Source organism: Sceloporus occidentalis, unplaced genomic scaffold, assembly GCF_023333645.1.
Source record: "Sceloporus occidentalis isolate IW3139 unplaced genomic scaffold, rSceOcc1.0.p SCAF_3, whole genome shotgun sequence".
NCBI lineage: Eukaryota > Metazoa > Chordata > Lepidosauria > Squamata > Phrynosomatidae > Sceloporus > Sceloporus occidentalis.
In genome coordinates this window covers 592,637-609,937 of record NW_028316983.1, presented here as the reverse complement: position 1 = coordinate 609,937, position 17,301 = coordinate 592,637, and the positions used below count along the sequence as shown (strand labels likewise).

The 17,301-nt window shown below is 52.6% G+C and overlaps 1 protein-coding gene across 3 annotated transcripts in view; it reads left to right on the top strand.

Moving 5' to 3' along the window:
- SLC12A5 (solute carrier family 12 member 5) overlaps positions 1–17,301 on the top strand; it is a 151,862-nt gene that overhangs the window by 117,626 nt on the left and 16,935 nt on the right. For all 3 annotated transcript variants that reach the window (XM_089513382.1, XM_089513381.1, XM_089513380.1), the window contains exons 9-20: positions 1,762–1,929; positions 2,119–2,217; positions 3,383–3,440; positions 4,510–4,684; positions 12,678–12,796; positions 13,383–13,481; positions 13,830–13,949; positions 14,712–14,816; positions 15,266–15,434; positions 15,539–15,734; positions 16,382–16,551; positions 16,831–16,962. In XM_089513382.1, the coding sequence (XP_089369508.1) occupies positions 1,762–1,929; positions 2,119–2,217; positions 3,383–3,440; positions 4,510–4,684; positions 12,678–12,796; positions 13,383–13,481; positions 13,830–13,949; positions 14,712–14,816; positions 15,266–15,434; positions 15,539–15,734; positions 16,382–16,551; positions 16,831–16,962 (1,610 nt within the window). The remainder of the gene's footprint in view (positions 1–1,761; positions 1,930–2,118; positions 2,218–3,382; positions 3,441–4,509; positions 4,685–12,677; positions 12,797–13,382; positions 13,482–13,829; positions 13,950–14,711; positions 14,817–15,265; positions 15,435–15,538; positions 15,735–16,381; positions 16,552–16,830; positions 16,963–17,301) is intronic.

Genomic DNA, 17,301 nt, shown 5'->3' with positions numbered 1-17,301 from the left:
CCTCCAATGTGTGTTAAAAGCTGAGAAGGAAGGCATTAAGGCTGCATCCACACAGGAGACATAACCTGTTTTGGCACTGCTTTTCAGCAACTTGGCTCAAGGCTATGGAATTCTAGGAGTTGGCATATGTTATGGGCCCATAACAAACTCCAACTCCCACAATTCCATAGCCTTGAGCCAGGACAGTTAAAGCAGTGCCAAACCAGGTTATATCACCAGTGTGGAGGCAGCCAAAGGAACACCTTGGAGACTGGTTTATGTTAAGGGGCAGCAGGGATGACCAGTGCCCTCCGATGGCTGCAAAGTCTCCCAGTGAAAGCGGAGGAAGAAGACCCCAGCTCCAGGTCCTCCCCCCTTCAGCTCAGCCCCAGCCCCCCTCTGGCGGCAAAGGCCTCAGCCAGACTCTTGGTCCTTGGTCCAGTTGGGGCCATTGCTCTGGGTCAGATCCCCTCCGGCTGTTGGGGGGGAGGGCAAGAAGCGCCGAAGGTGTTGTTGGCTCCGTCTCCCTCCCCAGTCCTTCGCTGAATCTCCCGATGCTCCTGTTATCATTAATATTGCATGCTTTACTTGAGTAATTGAGTAAAAAATGCATGGGATCAGGCTGTTAGAGTGACGGAAGCGCCGGGGCTGGAAGTGGCTTCTCGCACACAGATTCTGGCATCGCTCTCCATCGCGCCGGATGGGTTTCACCTACTTAATGAACTGATCTCTGCACCGCCGTGCCATGCGCAAGCCACTGGCTGCCCTGCGCAGCAAAGGGCCCCTTGTTTTAGGGGAATGGCTCCTGGGTCACCAACACCCTCCACCTGCATAGTGTGACCAGGTGTCCTCCTTTTCCAGGACAGGTCCTACATGTCCACCTTTGGTCCAGGAGGAATTCCAAAATGCCCTCCATTTTGAGCATGACTAAGAAGCCCATTGAGTAATGCCACCTTTGCTGTTTCCTTGGAACAATGCTTCTATCTTTGCAGCCTCTCCTTGCTGCAAATGGGGAATAGGATGGGTCCTTCTAAAGTTATTTTTCCCCAAGGAGCAGTCGACTCAGTCATGGGCTTGTTGCTAGAAAAATGCAGTTTTAAGCATTCATCTTACTAAGAGTTCTATAAGTATATTTCAAACCAACAAGACATTTCAGGGAAGATACGTTCATCAGAAAAATACAGTGTTTGTAATGTAGGAGTAAATAAACTATGAGAAATGGATTTATGTTTATGTTAGTGTTCTTCGCTTTTATTTGGCATTGCCCCACATTTTCCCTACCTTTTGAGGTTCCTTGTCCTATTTCGCAGTTATTTATTTGTTTTGTTTTTATTTCAGTTATCTGCCACCTTTCTCCCAAAAAGGGACCCAAGGTCAGGACATCTGGTCCTCCTGGCAGAGTGACCAGACCCAAATGGATGGCAAGGGGCAAGCAGCCCCCATTTCCTAGCTGCTGTCTATGGGGAAGGGGCGCCCTCCTGCCTCAGGGCAGCTGGCAAAGGAAAGGAAACATTAGGGCCCTTTGGGTTGGCGAAGGAGAAGGGCTTCTGCTGGGCAGGGATCCCAGCCATGGAGACAATGCCTTGCAGAGATGCCATCCAGAGTTGCCCCAAAGCCTCTTAGTACATGCACACAACCATTAATAATAATAATAATAATAATAATAATAATAATAATAATATTTATTTATAACTCGTCTCTCCCTTTGTTGGATCAAGGTGGGTAACAGCTTATAAATGAATCTCTCTCTCTCTCTCTCTCTCTCTCTCTCTCTCTCTCTAGAAAACCTCTGGAGCACCTACTTGCCCAAAGGGGTGATTATCGAAAAAGCGGGGATGACCTCTGTGCCCCCCTCAGACACAGCCATCGACATGGACCAGCCCTACGTCTTCAGCGACATGACCTCCTACTTCACCCTTCTGGTGGGCATCTACTTCCCATCGGTCACAGGTACATGCCCTCCCTACAACTCACTCACCCCAATGAGAAGGGGCTTGGGGCGGTTGCAACCATGGGGCCCTTGGTTTGGAGCCATCTGCAAACTGGCCCAGACACCCAGGCTCTGCTTGAAATATGGGGCCTCCCTGGGGACCCTCCCGGCCCCATTCCCACTCTCTCCCCCCCTTCCTTCTCTCCTAGGGATCATGGCTGGTTCCAACAGGTCGGGAGATCTGCGGGATGCCCAGAAGTCGATCCCCACTGGGACCATCCTGGCCATCGCCACCACCTCCACCGTCTGTATCCTTGCCTTGGGGGCAGCCTTGCCATGGGGTGGCCGGCCATGCCACCCGTCTCCTTCTGCGTGCCAAGGACAGGGGCTGGGGGACATGTCTGGGGAACAAGGAGGGAGCGTGCGGTTGGGTGCTCTGCAGGGTTTGGGGGAAATAATAATAATAATAATAATAATAATAATAATAATAATAATACAGTCGCCCCTGCTAATGCACGGATCTGAGATCTGCGTTCTTGAATATGTGCGGAGGGGCAACCTCTGCTAATTGCAGTGGTGTGCCCACCATTTTGTGTGCCTATGAGGTTTGAATAAGTGCGAGCCTCTGTTTTCATGGGGGGATCCGGAACAGATCCCCTGCGAAAACGGAGGGCCAACTGTAATTATTATTATTATTATTATTATTTATCCCATTTTCTTCCCAAGATTGGAACCCAAACCACAAACATGTGGTTTGCAGTTTGTTTGGGTACAGTGCTGTTTTAAAGCAAGTTGTTTGTGTCAAACTTATGTTAATTGAAGGATTTGTTTCTGAATGGCATTTCTTGTAGTATTAAATAAAGAGATTTAGAAAGAGTCAGCTGAGGCCTTTATCACACGCGGAAAATCGGGGGTTTAAAAGGCATTTCCATAGGACATTTGTGCGATCGTGGGAAACATTTCCCCACACATCGTGATTAAAACAGACTTCTCCCAGGAAGAACCAGGAATGGGATTAATATGGAGTTGCGCATGCAGGTTGACACTACTTTAACTGCCATGGCCACATCCTATGGAGCACTTGGGATGTGCAGTTTGTTGTGGCACCACAGCTTTCTGGCAGAGAAGGCTAGATCTCTCACAAAAATATAAAGAATTCCACAGTACAGAACGATGGCAGTTAAAGCAGGGCCAAACTGCATTGACTCCTCAATGCAGGAATGAGGAACAAACACAGGCATTTTTCAAGGCAGTGCTTTCTCCCAGAGATTCCTCTCCCTAGCATTGAAGACTTAAGAAGAGGGCCAAGCCCTGAAGTTTAGGGCCAGGGACTGAGGTCCAGCAAGCCTAGCAAATGGAGGGATAGCCAGTCTCCAGGTGGTTCCCTTCCTTCCTTCCTTCCTTCCTTCCTTCCTTCCTTCCTTCCTTCCTTCCTTCTTTCCTTCCTTCCTTCCTTCCTTAATGCTCTTGCAGACATCAGTTCGGTGATCCTCTTTGGCGCCTGCATCGAGGGCGTTGTGCTCCGGGACAAGTGAGTGTTCCTCTGACCACTGCCAATGGGCATGGGGGTCTTGGAGGGAGTCTTCTTCTCAGCTGGCACCTCTTCTCCTTCTTCTTGCCACCCACCATTTGGGCGTTGCAACCCAGAGCCAAGCTTGTGAATCCTCTGCCAGGCCATCAGAGGATGCAAAATTTGGCCCTGTTTCTATGCCACCAGAAGACACTCTCTGGACACCTTATAGGTCAAGACACTGTAAAACAGAAGCCATTTTAAAAAAGAAAACCCATGAAAATGAGCAAAAATGATTCAGACCCTTCCCGGCACAGAAACACTGCAGCACTTGGGGAGGTGAGATTCAAGGGGCATCTTTGAGAAGAGCTTTCCTAAAATAGCGCTGGGCAGCAAGGTCTGGGATGGACCGAGCCCCCTCCCTTTGCGCCTGGCAGTTGGCACGCTGGGCTGCAGGGTGAGAGAGCTGCCCACCTCCAAACTGTCCATCCATCCTCCTGCCCACCCACGGTGCCTGCTGCCAGCTGGAACCTGGGTACCTCTCCCCCGTATTTAGGCCACCCAAGGTGCCGCTGCAGCTGCTGACGTTTTTGGGTCGTTGGTGCATAATGAGCATTGCAGGCTTGGCAAAACAACAACAACTTGAGAACAACAACTTCAGAACACCCCTGGCTGCTGGGAGGAGGGATGGGGGTGCCTTTCCTAATCTGTTCCCACACATTTGCCCCAGTTGGTGGTGGTGATGGTGATGGTGGTGGTGGGGAGCAGGATCAGGCACCTGTGCAATATGTATTGTGTGTGTGTGTGTGTGTGTGTGTGTGTGTGTGTGTGTGTGTGTACGCAGTGTGTATTAGTGCATTTATGAAAGCACCTCTTCCTCTTCCGCTGTGCCCAGGTACAGAGGCCCCCCCCAAGCTGGTACCTTTGGCTGCATTGGGCACAGGAGGCACCAAGACCTGTGCAATGGAGGCAGTGGCACTTTTGGGGAGGGGAGGAGGAAGAGGAGTTCGGCTGGAGGCAGGGGCCAAGAGACAGGGTCCCGGCCGCGTCCATGACCAGTATCCCCACTCCACCCTATTTGTCCTTCCAGGTTTGGCGAGGCCGTCAGTGGGAACTTGGTGGTGGGCACCCTGGCCTGGCCCTCGCCCTGGGTCATTGTCTTCGGCTCCTTCTTCTCCACTTGTGGGGCTGGTCTGCAAAGTCTGACGGGGGCCCCACGCCTGCTGCAGGCCATCTCCCGGGATGGGATCGTGCCCTTCCTGCGGGTGAGTGGCTCTTGGCAGTCAAGGGGTCAGATGGAGAAAGACGAGAGGGACGCTGGGTGGAGACCGAGAGGAGGCCAGAGAAAGGGGGTCTTGCCTGTTGCTCCTGTGCCCCCCCCCCCCGTTACCATTTCTGCAGGGCTCGGGTCCATGCGAGCCGTGCTCTTGGTGGCCCTTGTTTGCAGGTTCAGGTGAAGCGGAGTGGGGCTGGGGGGCCGTGGCCCCATGGCCGCTCCGTGCGTGCAGTGCGAGCGATGAAATGCGTCTCTGCAAATCCAAACCGACAGCTCCGACTGAGACTGGGGGCTAATTTTAAACTGGCTTCCTCACCATGGCCGCAGCCTCTCATGCCCCCCTTCACTGGCAGAAAGAGCCGTGGCACATAAATAGGAAGAGACAGCCACCGCCGCCACCTCCTTCAGAAGTGCTCATGGCAGCTTTGGGGTGGAAGGGGAGGAAAGGAAAGGGATGAGGATCCCCAAAATGCTTTCTCCTGAAAGGGATGGTGGTCGCCCACCCCATCACCAACGCACAGGTCTGTTGGGCAGCCACAAGGAAACGGGGGCCATCTTTCCCATCTTTCTCCCAACTCCAGAGGAGTCCTGCATCTGGACTGGGACCGGGGCTGGGGTTGCCACGTCCCCAAAAATAGCTCTAATGCCATTGCAGTTGCATCCCACGGGCACAAGCCTGGCATTTTGTGGGGCATGCAGGTCTCCCTCATGGAGTAACCTGAGGGCAGCCTGGGCAGCGGTCCTCCTTTTCCAGGGCACATCCTACATTCCAGCCTTCCACCAGGTGAAAACGAACTGATCCTGAAACAATTTTGGAGTACACCAAATCAAATAATTCTTATTTTTAAAAGCATATTTAAAACACATTAACACCGATAAAAGGACAGCCCCTCCCCATTAAAGGTAGTATAGTTTAGGGACCACATCCCCACACCACAATCAGCCTCCTGGCAATCCTGGGCACCTTTGGTGGCATTGCTGGTGGTCTCTGCCTCCTCTATCTTTCCTTGGCCAGAGCTTGACCAGAGGGCTGGAAGGCTACAGCCGGGGAGTGGGCAAAATGTCGGAGGAGGCTTCCTGCATTGATGGTGGGGTTAGGGGTCAGGTTAGATGACCTTTGGGTTCCCCTCCAGCTCTGTGACTGCAGAGCGGATGACCACCCGGGCCTCCCTGCCACCCTGATGGCAATGAGGATGGACTTCTCCATCAAAGCAGAAGGAGAGGCAAGGCAGCAATTTGCCTCATGGCAGAGAGAGAGGGCAGGGGGGCTTTGCAAGCAATGCCACGCATGAAGGGTCACCCCACTTTCCCCCTCTGCCCCTCCCCACAACCCTGCAGGTGCTTTGCTTTCCTTGCACCACCGCCGCTGCAGTGTTGGACAATGGAGCACCTTGCTCAAAGTGTGTTGGAATCTCCTCCTTTGGAGGTCTTTATGGAGAGTCTGGCTGATCATCCCTCCCAGAGAAGGCTTTGATGGTGTATTCTTGCATGGCAGACGGGGGTGGATTGGGAGGCCCTTGGGGGTTTCTTCCAGCTCTATGGAGTGTAGTGGGGTGTCTTTCTTAGGAAGTTATCAGACTCGGTGGCCATCTGTCACAGGGAGGGTTTTGATTGTAAATGCAAATGCGAAATGGCAAAGGGAGCTCAACCTGAGGATAATGGAGCAGAGGACAGAATAGGGGAATTTCAGCACAGAATAAGTAAAGAGACAGTAGAGGAACACCTTGTTATCTAAATGAATTTAAGTCTCCAGAATCAGATGAACTCCATCCAAGGGTACTAAAACAACTGGCAAATGTCATATCGGAGCCGTTGGCAATAATAGTCTTTCAGGACTCCTGGAGAAGAGGAGAAGTCCCAGCAGAATGGAGGAGGGCAAACGTTGTCCCCAAAAAGGGGAAAAGAGGGTCCCAACAATGATCCTCCAGTTAGTCTGAGATCAATCCCAGGAAAGATTCTGGAGCAGATCATTAAAGAGAGAGTCTGTGAACATCTAGAAGGCATTGCCATAATCACAAAAAGTCAACACGGGTTCCAGAGAAAGAAGTCATGCCAGACAAACCTTATCTCTTTCTTTGATAAAATGACCAGCTTGGATGATAAAAGGAACGCTGTGGATATCGTACATCTTGGTTTCAGTAAGGCCTTTGACAAGGTTTCCCATGACAGTCTTGCAAACAAGCTTGTAAAATGTGAGCTGGACAAAGTAACTGTTAAATGGATCTGTAATTGGTTGACCGGCCGAACGCAAAGGCTGCTCAACAATGGCTCTTTTTCACCCTGGAGAGAAGTGACCAGTGGGGTGTCCAGTGGGGCTCTGTCCTGGGCCCAGTGCTATTCAACATCTTTATCAATGACCTGGATGACAGAATTGGGAGCATACTTATCAAATTTGCAGATGACACCAAATTAGGAGGAATAGCTAATACTCCAGAGGACAGGATCAAGATCCAAAATGATCTGAATAGACTAGAAAGCTGGGCCAAAACTAACAAAATGAAATTCAACACGGAGAAATGTAAGGTATTGCACTTAGGGCAGAAAAATGAAATGCAGAGATATAGGATTATGGGGGACACCTGGCTGAATGAAAGTACATGTGAAAGGGATCTGGGAGTCCAAGTAGACCACAAGTTGTATATGAATCAACAGTGTGATGTGGCAGCTAAAAAGGCCAATGCGATTTTAGGCTGCATCAATAGAAGTATAGTGTCTAGATCAAGAGAAGTAATAGTGCCACGCTATTCTGCTCTGGTCAGGCCCCACCTGGAATAATATTGTGTCCAGTTCTGGGCACCACAATTCAAAAAGGACATTGAGAAACTGGAGCCATGTGTCCAAAGGAGGGCGACTAAAATGGTGAAAGGTCTGGAAACCATGAAGCCCTATGAGGAGAGACTTAGGGAGCTGGGGATGTTTAGCCTGGAGAAGAGAAGGTTAAGAGGTGATATGATAGCCCTGTTTAAATATTTGAAAGGATGTCATATTGAGGAGGGAGCAAGCTTGTTTTCTGCTGCTCCAGAGAACAGGACCCGGAACAATGGATGCAAGCTCCAGGAAAAGAGATTCCACCTCAACATTAGGAAGAACTTCCTGAGAGTAAGGGCTGTTCGACAGTGGAACAGACTGCTTCCTCAGAGTGTATTGGAGTCTCCTTCCTTGGAGGTCTTTAAACAGAGGCTGGATGGCCATCTATTGGGGATGCTTTGATTGGATTTCCTGCATGGCAGAATGGGGTTGGACTGGATCAGGGCCCGTGCGGTCTCTTCCAACTCTATGATTCTATGATTGTGTATTCCTGCATGGAAGAACGGGGCTGGAATAGATGAGCCCTTAAGATCCCTTCCAAATCTATGGTTTTATGATTCTAAGAAGATCAGAAGATCCTGGGAGCCAGATCAGGCCCAAGCTGGCATCTTTCCCTCCCTCTTCCTTCCAGCATCCTGGAATGATCGAATCATAGAACTGGAAGGGACCCCAAGAAGGGCCCTGATCCAGTCCAACCCCCTTCTTCTGCCATGCAGGAACTCTCAATCAAAGCCTCCCCATTGACAGATGATGGCCATCCAGCCTCTGCTTAAAGGCTCCAAAGAGGGAGACGCCACCACTCCTGCAGTGGCCCAAAAGCAGGGGAAAGGGCACGGCACCCCTGCTCCCCCTATTTGGGTTCAATGGAGGGGAAGCCTGCCAGCCCTTTCTCCCTGCCATGCCTCTTCACTTGCCCTCCAACCAGAGTGATAATAGTAGGGGGGTTGGCACCCACCCAGCCCACATCGCATGCAGAGGTTTGCACACCTGGATGGGGCTCCATGCAGCATGGTGTCCTCTGGTACCCCTGGGGGCAAAGGCCAGGCATGCCTAGTTCCAGTGGGGGGGGGCTCTTTTGGCTTTATGAGTGAGCCCCTACTCGTCACCAAGAACAACATGCTCAGAACCCTCTCCTGACGCACTCTTCCCACACTCATGGCACCCCATTCCCAAAGCAGGTGCCCCCTTGCCTGGCTTCTTGGGACAGCCAGACTCAACAAAAAGACCCTGCCCCAGTTCCTCTTTCACCTCCTGGAAGGTGGCCCTTCTCCCTGAAGGACTCCGGATTCAGCTGCTGCCACAGCTGCATCTTCTGGCGCAGAGCCCAAGGGAGCCACAAAGCTCTGGATCCCCTGGGACTAGTTAAGGGAGCCATGCCCCATTTTCCTCTGGGATCCCTCCCTCCTCACCCAGATGGCTTTCCAAGGCAGCGCCTGTGTTTGGTGGTGGGCAGTGGGCACACACCTCCTGCACTGCTACGTTGGCATCCCTCTAGAATCATAGAGTTGGAAGGGAGCCCAAGAGCCATGCAGTGCAGCACCCTTGTGCCATGCAGGAAGACACAGCCAAAGCCCTCCCTGTGACAGATCCCCATCCAGTCTCTGTTTAAAGGCCTCCAATCTCTTTTCCTCTAGCTCCTATCCATTGTTCCAGGTCCTGTTCTCTGGAGCAGCGGAAAACAAGCTTGCTCCATCTTAGGACATTCCTCCCAATATTTAAACAAGACTGTCATGCCCCCCTTCCCTTAGCCTTCTCTTCTCGATGCTAAATGTACCCAGCTCCCGAAGCCTCTCCTCATAGGGCGGGGGGACCCCTTCCCACTTGGATTCTGCAGCTCTAGTGAGGAGGACCTTGGGCTGCAAAGGAATGCAGAGAACTGTCTCCATTTCTCCCCCCCTCCAAAAAACCCCTACCCTCCTCTGCTTTGGAGCCCCCACCTCCAGCACCAGAGCCAGAGAGAGAGGTTTCTGCCATTGTTTTGGGCCGTCTGCATTACGAATCCCGCTTTGTTTGGCTGCATCATTCTGCCCAGCAGGCTCCTGACCTGATTGTCTCTCAGCTCACGCGCCTCGGATGCCCACAGAGGAGACAGGCAGAGATGCCCGGCTCCTGTGGCTGCCATCCGCTGTTCTCCTCCTCTTTTGCAGCAGCCTAGTCATCCCTGCATGTCAGGGATGGGGAAAGGGGTTCGTCCTTGTCTCCTTTGGTGTTTTGAACGTGTTCCCCACCCCAGTGCAACTCTCTTGCATCACCGCTGGCATCTGCCACAGCCAGGCTCCCTGGCGCTGCATGAGCGAAGGCGGCAACCGTCCCTCTGTGGCATTCCTCTGAATGCAAATGCAGAACAGGCATCTGTCTGTCTCTCTGGCCGCCTTTCTCTCTGCCTCTCTCATAGAATCACAGAATGATAGAGTTGGAAGAGACCCCAACAAGGGCCATCCAGTCCAAGCCCCTTCTGCCATGCAGGAAATCAAAGCATCCCCATTGACAGATGGCCATCCAGCCTCAGCTGAAAGACCTCCAAAGCAGACTCCACTACACTCCAAGGAAGTATGTTCCACTGTGGAAAAGCCCTTACTGTCAGGAAGATCTTCCTAATGTTGAGGTGGAATCTCTTTCCTGTAGCTTGCATCCATTGCTCCATTAGGTCCTATTCTCTGGAGAGCAGAAAACAAGCTTGCTCCCTCCTCCATATGACATCCATTCAAATACTTAAACAGGGCAATCATATCACCTCTTAACCGTCCCAAGGGCCACCTAGTCTGAATGTTAGAAGGAACATCTTGACATTGAGAGTGGTTCAGCAATGGAACCAGTGACCTGGAGAAGTGGGATCTCTTTCCCTGGACATCTTCAGACAGAGGCTGGGCAACTGTTTCTGGGGATGCTCTTCCTGGAGATCCTTTATTGAGCTGATAGCCTCTTAGGTCCCCTTCTTCCAGCTCTAGGATTTTATGCCACAGTTGCTCCATCTCCTCTGACAGAGCATGGGAAACAGGTTGAGACCCTTTGGGTAAAAGGCAGAGCAAAGCAACCTTGACCTCACTGTGGGTGCCTCCTCTAGTCCTCCCAGCCAAACAGGCATTCTCAATGGTGCCTTCCTAAAAGAAATGTCTAATTATTCATAAAGGAGAGACTAGTGATGGGAGACTTCACCTTCGCTGATATTTGTTGGAAGCCACACTCTGCCAGGAGTGTAAGGTCCCACAAAGCCCTCGCTTGCCTTGCAGACCGCTTCAGGGTTCAAAGCTGGAGGAAGCAACAAAGGGATCAGCTCTTTTGGATTTGATCCTGACCAACAGGAATGAACTGGTCAGTGGGTGGAAACAGTGGGATCCTTGGGTGGGAGAGACCATGTCCTTTGGGGATTTGCTATACAGAGGAAAGGGGGAGCCAGACATTCCCTGGACTTCAAGAAAGCCGATTTGGGTAAACTTAGGGAAATACTAGGTGAGATCCCATGGTCAGACCTGCTCAAAGGCAAGGGACTCTGTGCTGCTTGGAGGTCCCTAAAGGTGAGGTAGGGAAGGGGAAATGGGACCTGTCTAAAGAAAGCAGGGTACAAGGAAATTTCAGATGAACTGAGATTTAGAAAAGATCTGTATAAGAGCCAGCGTGGCTTAGTGGTTTAAGTCTCCGACTATGGCTTTGGAGATCAGGGTTCGATTCCTAGCTCAGCCATGGAAACTCTCTGGGTGACCTAGGGCAAGTCACACTCTCTCGGCCTCAGCAGAGGGCAATGACACCCTCCCTGACCAGGTCTTGCCAAGAGAACCCCATGATTGGTTCGCTTTAGGGTCGCCATAAGTTGGAAATGACTTGAAAGCACACAACACATATACATGAATAAGAAATAGGAGAAGGGGGAACCTCCAAAGAGGAATACCAACAAATAGCAAATGCTTGTAGGGCATTCTACATAGGGCATTGTAAGTAGGGCATTCATTGTCAAGAGAATCCACTGCCTTCTGAGTGCATCCGTTCCACTGTTAAGCAGCTCTTACAGAAGCAGTGGCTTGTGGGCCTGACTAGATGTCTCAGGAGGTGTGTTGTCTCCCCGGGGCAAAGGTCCCTGATGGAGAGGCTGGCCAGACTGGTCAAGCCTACTGACCAATAGCCCTTCCTTTTGGTCCATTACTTCTAGATCAAGAGAAGTAGTAATAGTGCCACTGTATTCTGCTCTGGTCAGGCCCCACCTGGAATAATATTGTGTCCAGTTCTGGGCACCACAATTCAAAAAGGACATTGAGAAACTGGAGCCATGTGTCCAAAGGAGGAAGACTAAAATGGTGAAAGGTCTGGAAACCATGAAGCCCTATGAAAAACAACTTACGGAGCTGGGGATGTTTAGCCTGGAGAAGAGAAGGTTAAGAGGTGATATGAGAGCCCTGTTTAAATATTTGAAGGGATGTCATGTTGAGGAGGGAGCAAGCTTATTTTCTGCTTCTCCAGAGAACAGGACCCAATGGCGCAATGGATGCAAGCTCCAGGAAAAGAGATTCCAGCTCAACATTAGCACGATCTTCCTGACAGTAAGGGCTGTTCAACAGTGGAACGCACTCCCTAGGAGTGTAGTGGAGTCTCCTTCTTTGGAGGTCTTTAAGGAGAGGCTGGATGGCCATCTGCTGGGGATGCTTTGATTGGATTTCCTGCATGGCAGAATGGGGTTGGACTGGATCAGGGCCCTTGTGGTCTCTTCCAACTCTATGATTCTATGATTCTCTTGATCTAGACACTATACTTTTATTGATGCAGCCTAAAATTGCATTGGCATTTTTAACTGCTGCATCACACTGTTCACTCATGTTCAACTTGTGGTCTACACGCTAACCCTATTCCAGGTGGGGCCTGACCAAAGCAGAATACAGTTGCACTATTACTTCTCTTGATCTAGACACTCAGTACACTTAAGCACTCCCTAAGCAGTTTCCAAAGTGTAAGTATGCAAATGCCTGCCCCCCAAGGCTCAGGTGTTGGGAGAGGCTGGGATGGGCCAATAGCTAGGAAGAAGGAAGGTCTGCACCCCTTAAATGAGTCCCCTTCATTTGCAGAGGCAATGGGGCATAGAGAGTGACCTTCACCGAATGCAGCATGGACGACTGGACCTCCAGCCATAGAGCTTGCTGAATCTGTCTCTCCTTCTCTGTCTCCTTCTTCCCGCTCTTTCCCTGCAGGTGTTTGGCCATGGCAAGGCGAACGGGGAACCCACCTGGGCCCTCCTGCTGACGGCTTGTATCTGCGAAATCGGGATCCTCATTGCCTCCCTGGACGAAGTGGCCCCCATCCTCTCCATGTACGCCCGCTGGCCAGCCAGCCTCCCTGGGGAACCCCGCATCGTAAGGGGCATGGGAAGACATATGCCAGGGGCTACCCACTGGACCCCAATTTCCAAGGCATCGAGGGGATACCCACACACACCCCTGCATCAGCCTGGAAGATCCCAAATGTGGATGGAGGGAGGCATCCTGGGTCCAGCCTGCCTCAGTGGTGCCATGCTTGAAAGGGGGAGGAGGAGGCTGGGAAGGTCCAGGGGCCTGTGGGCAGAGCCTTTCCCAGGGTCAACTGGGATTCTCCCTCCTGCCCTAGATTTACCAGGTCTCGGGTCAAAGCTGTCCCATGGGGCAGGGAGGAATCTCAGGGCAAAAGCACTGCCTGGATAAGAGGGGACCTCACTTGTTGGTCTTGGCACTTCTTTTATTTGGATAGCATCCTCTTTGCAGCTGTGGTTGATGCCTAATGTGTCCACCCCCATGACATGGGTCTCAGGTTTTGGCCCTAAAACCCCAGGGCCTGTGGCAACCTTATGCCCGCCCTGCCCCAGCTTCTCACCCCCCTCCCCACCTTTCAACCTGTGCCTGTCTTTCTTCTTTCACCCGCAGGTTCTTCCTGATGTGCTATATGTTTGTCAATCTGGCTTGCGCAGTGCAGACGCTGCTGAGGACGCCCAACTGGCGCCCGCGCTTCCGCTATTACCACTGGTGGGTGCCTCCTGCCCAAGGAAGGGCCGGGCGGGAGAATCTGCCCCATTGCATCCTTTTGGGGATGCCCCTGGGGGCAAGTGAGGCAGGGAGATGGCGCCCATAGAATCGCAGAGTTGGAAAAGACCCCCAAGGGCCATCCAGTCTGACCCTCTTCTGCCACGCAGGGAGACACACTCCAAGCCCTCCCTGGGACAGATGGCTATCCAGCCTCTGCTTAAAAACAGCCCCCAAAGTGAATGCAGCAGCAATGGATGGGAAAGAGGGAGAGATGGAGGGATAGAAGCGAGGCTTTAGCAGGAAGGGAGGTGGGAAAGGGGTTTTGTTACATGCCTCTGGCTCTTGCAGGACACTCTCCTTCCTGGGCATGAGCCTCTGCCTCTCACTGATGTTCATCTGCTCCTGGTACTATGCCTTAGTGGCCATGCTGATCGCCGGACTCATCTATAAATATATTGAATATCGAGGGTAAGGTTTTTTTGGGGGGGAGGGACCTGTCCATTGAGCAATGCAGGGAATGGGTGGGAAGGGGGGATTCTGAGTCATCAGGCCCCAGAGATCTGGAGTCAGCAAGACCATTGCCCCTTTTAATGTGTTGGTGACAGCAGTGATTCATTCCATTTTTTGGACGCTATTTTTATTTTAAAGACTGTGTGTGTCTTACAGTGAAAGCTTCCCTTTCATTAAGAGCAAATTGAGATTAGACCCTCCCAACCCATGCCCAATGCCAGGGCAGCATCCTCCCCTGTCCGTCTGCACAGCAATTGCAGCAGAGCCATGCGCTCCTGGACTCTGGGGAGTGACACCGGTCAGCAGTTTCACCTCAATGTCCCTAGTTTGGGAGGAGAATAAGCCTGGACCCTGCATCCCCCCAAGAACCATCCCAGTGGGATGCAAGTGCCAAGCCACTGCAAGGAACTAGCCCTCCTCCAAAAGGAGACCATGATGGTGGTGCAAATGGCAGCCACATCTAGAAGTTGCCCCCAGATATTGCAGGGTACCAGGCAATGCCCAAAGTGAGCACAGCTGGACCTGTCTCCACCTTGCCTGCCCATCCTGACCAAAACAAGGTCATGGAGTGGGGGGGGCGGTCCAGTCCCAAGGTGCTCTCCTGGGGGCCTAAGGCATGGCCCTTGATATCCGTGGGCCTGGTGGTCTCAGGGGTCCTGGTCGGAGTGGGTGGCAGGGGCCCTTCTCTGCATCTCTCACATGCTCTGTTGCCTCTTCCAGAGCGGAGAAGGAGTGGGGTGATGGGATCCGCGGTCTCTCCCTCAGTGCGGCCCGATATGCTCTCCTGCGCCTGGAAGAAGGGCAGCCCCACACAAAGAACTGGAGGTGAGGGAGAGTCTGTGAGCATATCGGGCTCAGGGTGGGTGGGTTATGGTCAGGTGGGCTGACAGTCTGTGAAAGACTCTGCTTGGCAACAAAGGGAAGGGAGAATGCTGGGGGGCTGGAATGGGGTAGCCATCCAGTGAACAGAACAGCCTGGCCGAGGGAGGCATCATGGTGGGGTTTGCTGGTGGTGAATGGGCTCCAGGAGGAAATGAATGGAGCATAGGAGGGACAAGGGAAGGATGGGGAAGGCATTCAAGATGGCTTTAGGAGTGAGGACAGGGATTTTGCTGTCAGCATAACGTGGCTGAGAAGGAGAGAGGCAGCCTAGCCATAGCACTGCAAGGCATGGGAACCCCATGGGAGAGTGTGGTTGCTGGGCCACGCTGGGGCTCTGAGAAATAACCTCTGTATCAAATAACCATGGTCAAATAACCTGGTTCCTTCCCCAGGCCACAGATACTGGTGCTTGTCCGCGTGGATCAGGACCAGAACGTCGTCCACCCGCAGCTGCTGTCATTCACCAACCAGCTGAAGGCTGGCAAGGGGCTGACCATAGTGGGCTCCGTCCTGGAGGGCATGTTCCTGGACAACCACCCCCAGGTCCAGCGGGCTGAGGAGGTGAGTCCCATGGAGGGTTGTGGGGCAGACAAAGCCTTGTGGGGAGGACAGATGGGGCTGTTGTCCTCTGAGGACCCTGCTTGACCCTCTCCTGCCTCCTGCAGTCCATTCGGCGGATGATGGAGGCCGAGAAGGTGAAGGGCTTCTGCCAGGTGGTGACCTCCTCCAACGTCCGTGACGGCATGTCCCACCTCATCCAGTCCAGCGGTCTGGGGGGCCTCCAGCACAACACCGTCCTTGTCGGGTGGCCGCGCAACTGGCGCACCAAGGAGGACCACCAGACCTGGAGGAACTTCATTGGTAGGAGGGCAACCCCATGGGAGCTGTGGGGTGTTATGGGGCAAAATGGGAAAGACCTCAGGCGCAGGCTGGAGTCGGGGGCCAAGGAGACCTTGCTGGAGAGGGTCCTCCCCCATGTCTCCAGGGGCTGGCTTCCGATATATTAATATTATTTTTGCAATGTCTAAGAAACCCATGATAGGGTCACCTTAGGTTTGCCATAAGTCAGAAAGTTGAAGGCCCACCAGAACATAGACAACAGCAGCAGCAACACTAACAACAACAACGGGATATAAATTGTCCCTTCTTTTGTTCTTACATATGAGAAAAGAACACTACAAACGTTTTATCACCTCTGAGTGATTTTACAAACAGATCTGGTACATTTTACAAACAGATCTGGTACAAACAGATCTGCTTCTTTCCATCTTGCCAAGCATTATGGCCTTTTGCTATTAACCGTATGTCCAAAGTGTGTGAGAGAGAGAGAGAGAGAGGAAGATGCAGGCACACATACGTTCCTGACAAAGTGGCTCCTTTGTCTGTGGAAAGGCCCGCAATAGCCGCCTGGTCAGCCCTTCAGGTCTTTCCCCATCTCCCCTCCTTGGTCCAGCGGCCTGGCTCCTACAGCCCAGGCTTCTTTCCTTCTTTCCTTTTCTGCCCTGCAGAACTGGTGCGAGAAACCACGGCCGGACACGTGGCGCTGCTTGTGGCCAAGAACGTGGCCATGTTCCCCGCCAACACAGAGCGCTTCTCCGAGGGCCACATCGACGTCTGGTGGATCGTCCATGACGGAGGGATGCTGATGCTTCTCCCCTTCCTCCTGCGTCAGCACAAGGTACCCAGCGCCAGGAGGGCAGGCGGGCGGGCGGGCAGCAGGAACCGGTGCCAGGGATCATAATGGGCTCCCCTTGCACTAGCCACGAGGAAAGGCCACCTGCCCTGGTCTGGTCCATGAGAGGGTGGCCATCCTCCACCATTTGCTGTGTGGCCCACATGTCTGGGGTCTCTGGGCACGGCTGGGTGTGAGTCTCTGTTGGCTCAGGAAGAGCCAAGCCCCTTCCTTGGACCCTTGGCACTTGATGAATGTACCCTCCTCCTTTCTTCTCCTGCGGAGGTTTGGCGCAAGTGCAAGATGCGGATCTTCACTGTGGCCCAGATGGATGACAACAGCATCCAGATGAAGAAGGACCTGACCACCTTCCTGTACCATCTGCGCATCACTGCCGAAGTGGAAGTGGTGGAGATGGTGAGAGGAGGAGGCGTGGGGGGGGGGTCTTGCAGTGGGGGGGAAGCAATGGCACCTGAAGGGTCCAAGGGAAAGTGAGGGGGCTCCTGAGGGGCAAAGGTCATGGTGTTCCTGCTAAGGGGGAATCGATCCAGTCCGGCCTTCCCTTGCCATTCTCCACCAGCACCCAACACACATGTGCTTGGCCATGCCCACTTCATCACTGCCTTGCACCAACAAATGTGGAAGCAGAGGAAGGCCACTCTCATCCACTGGATAAATGCCACAAACATGTGTCTCTTGGACCTCAGCTGGCAAAGAAACCTAGGATCCTAGAGTTGGAAAGGGCTCCCAGAGGCC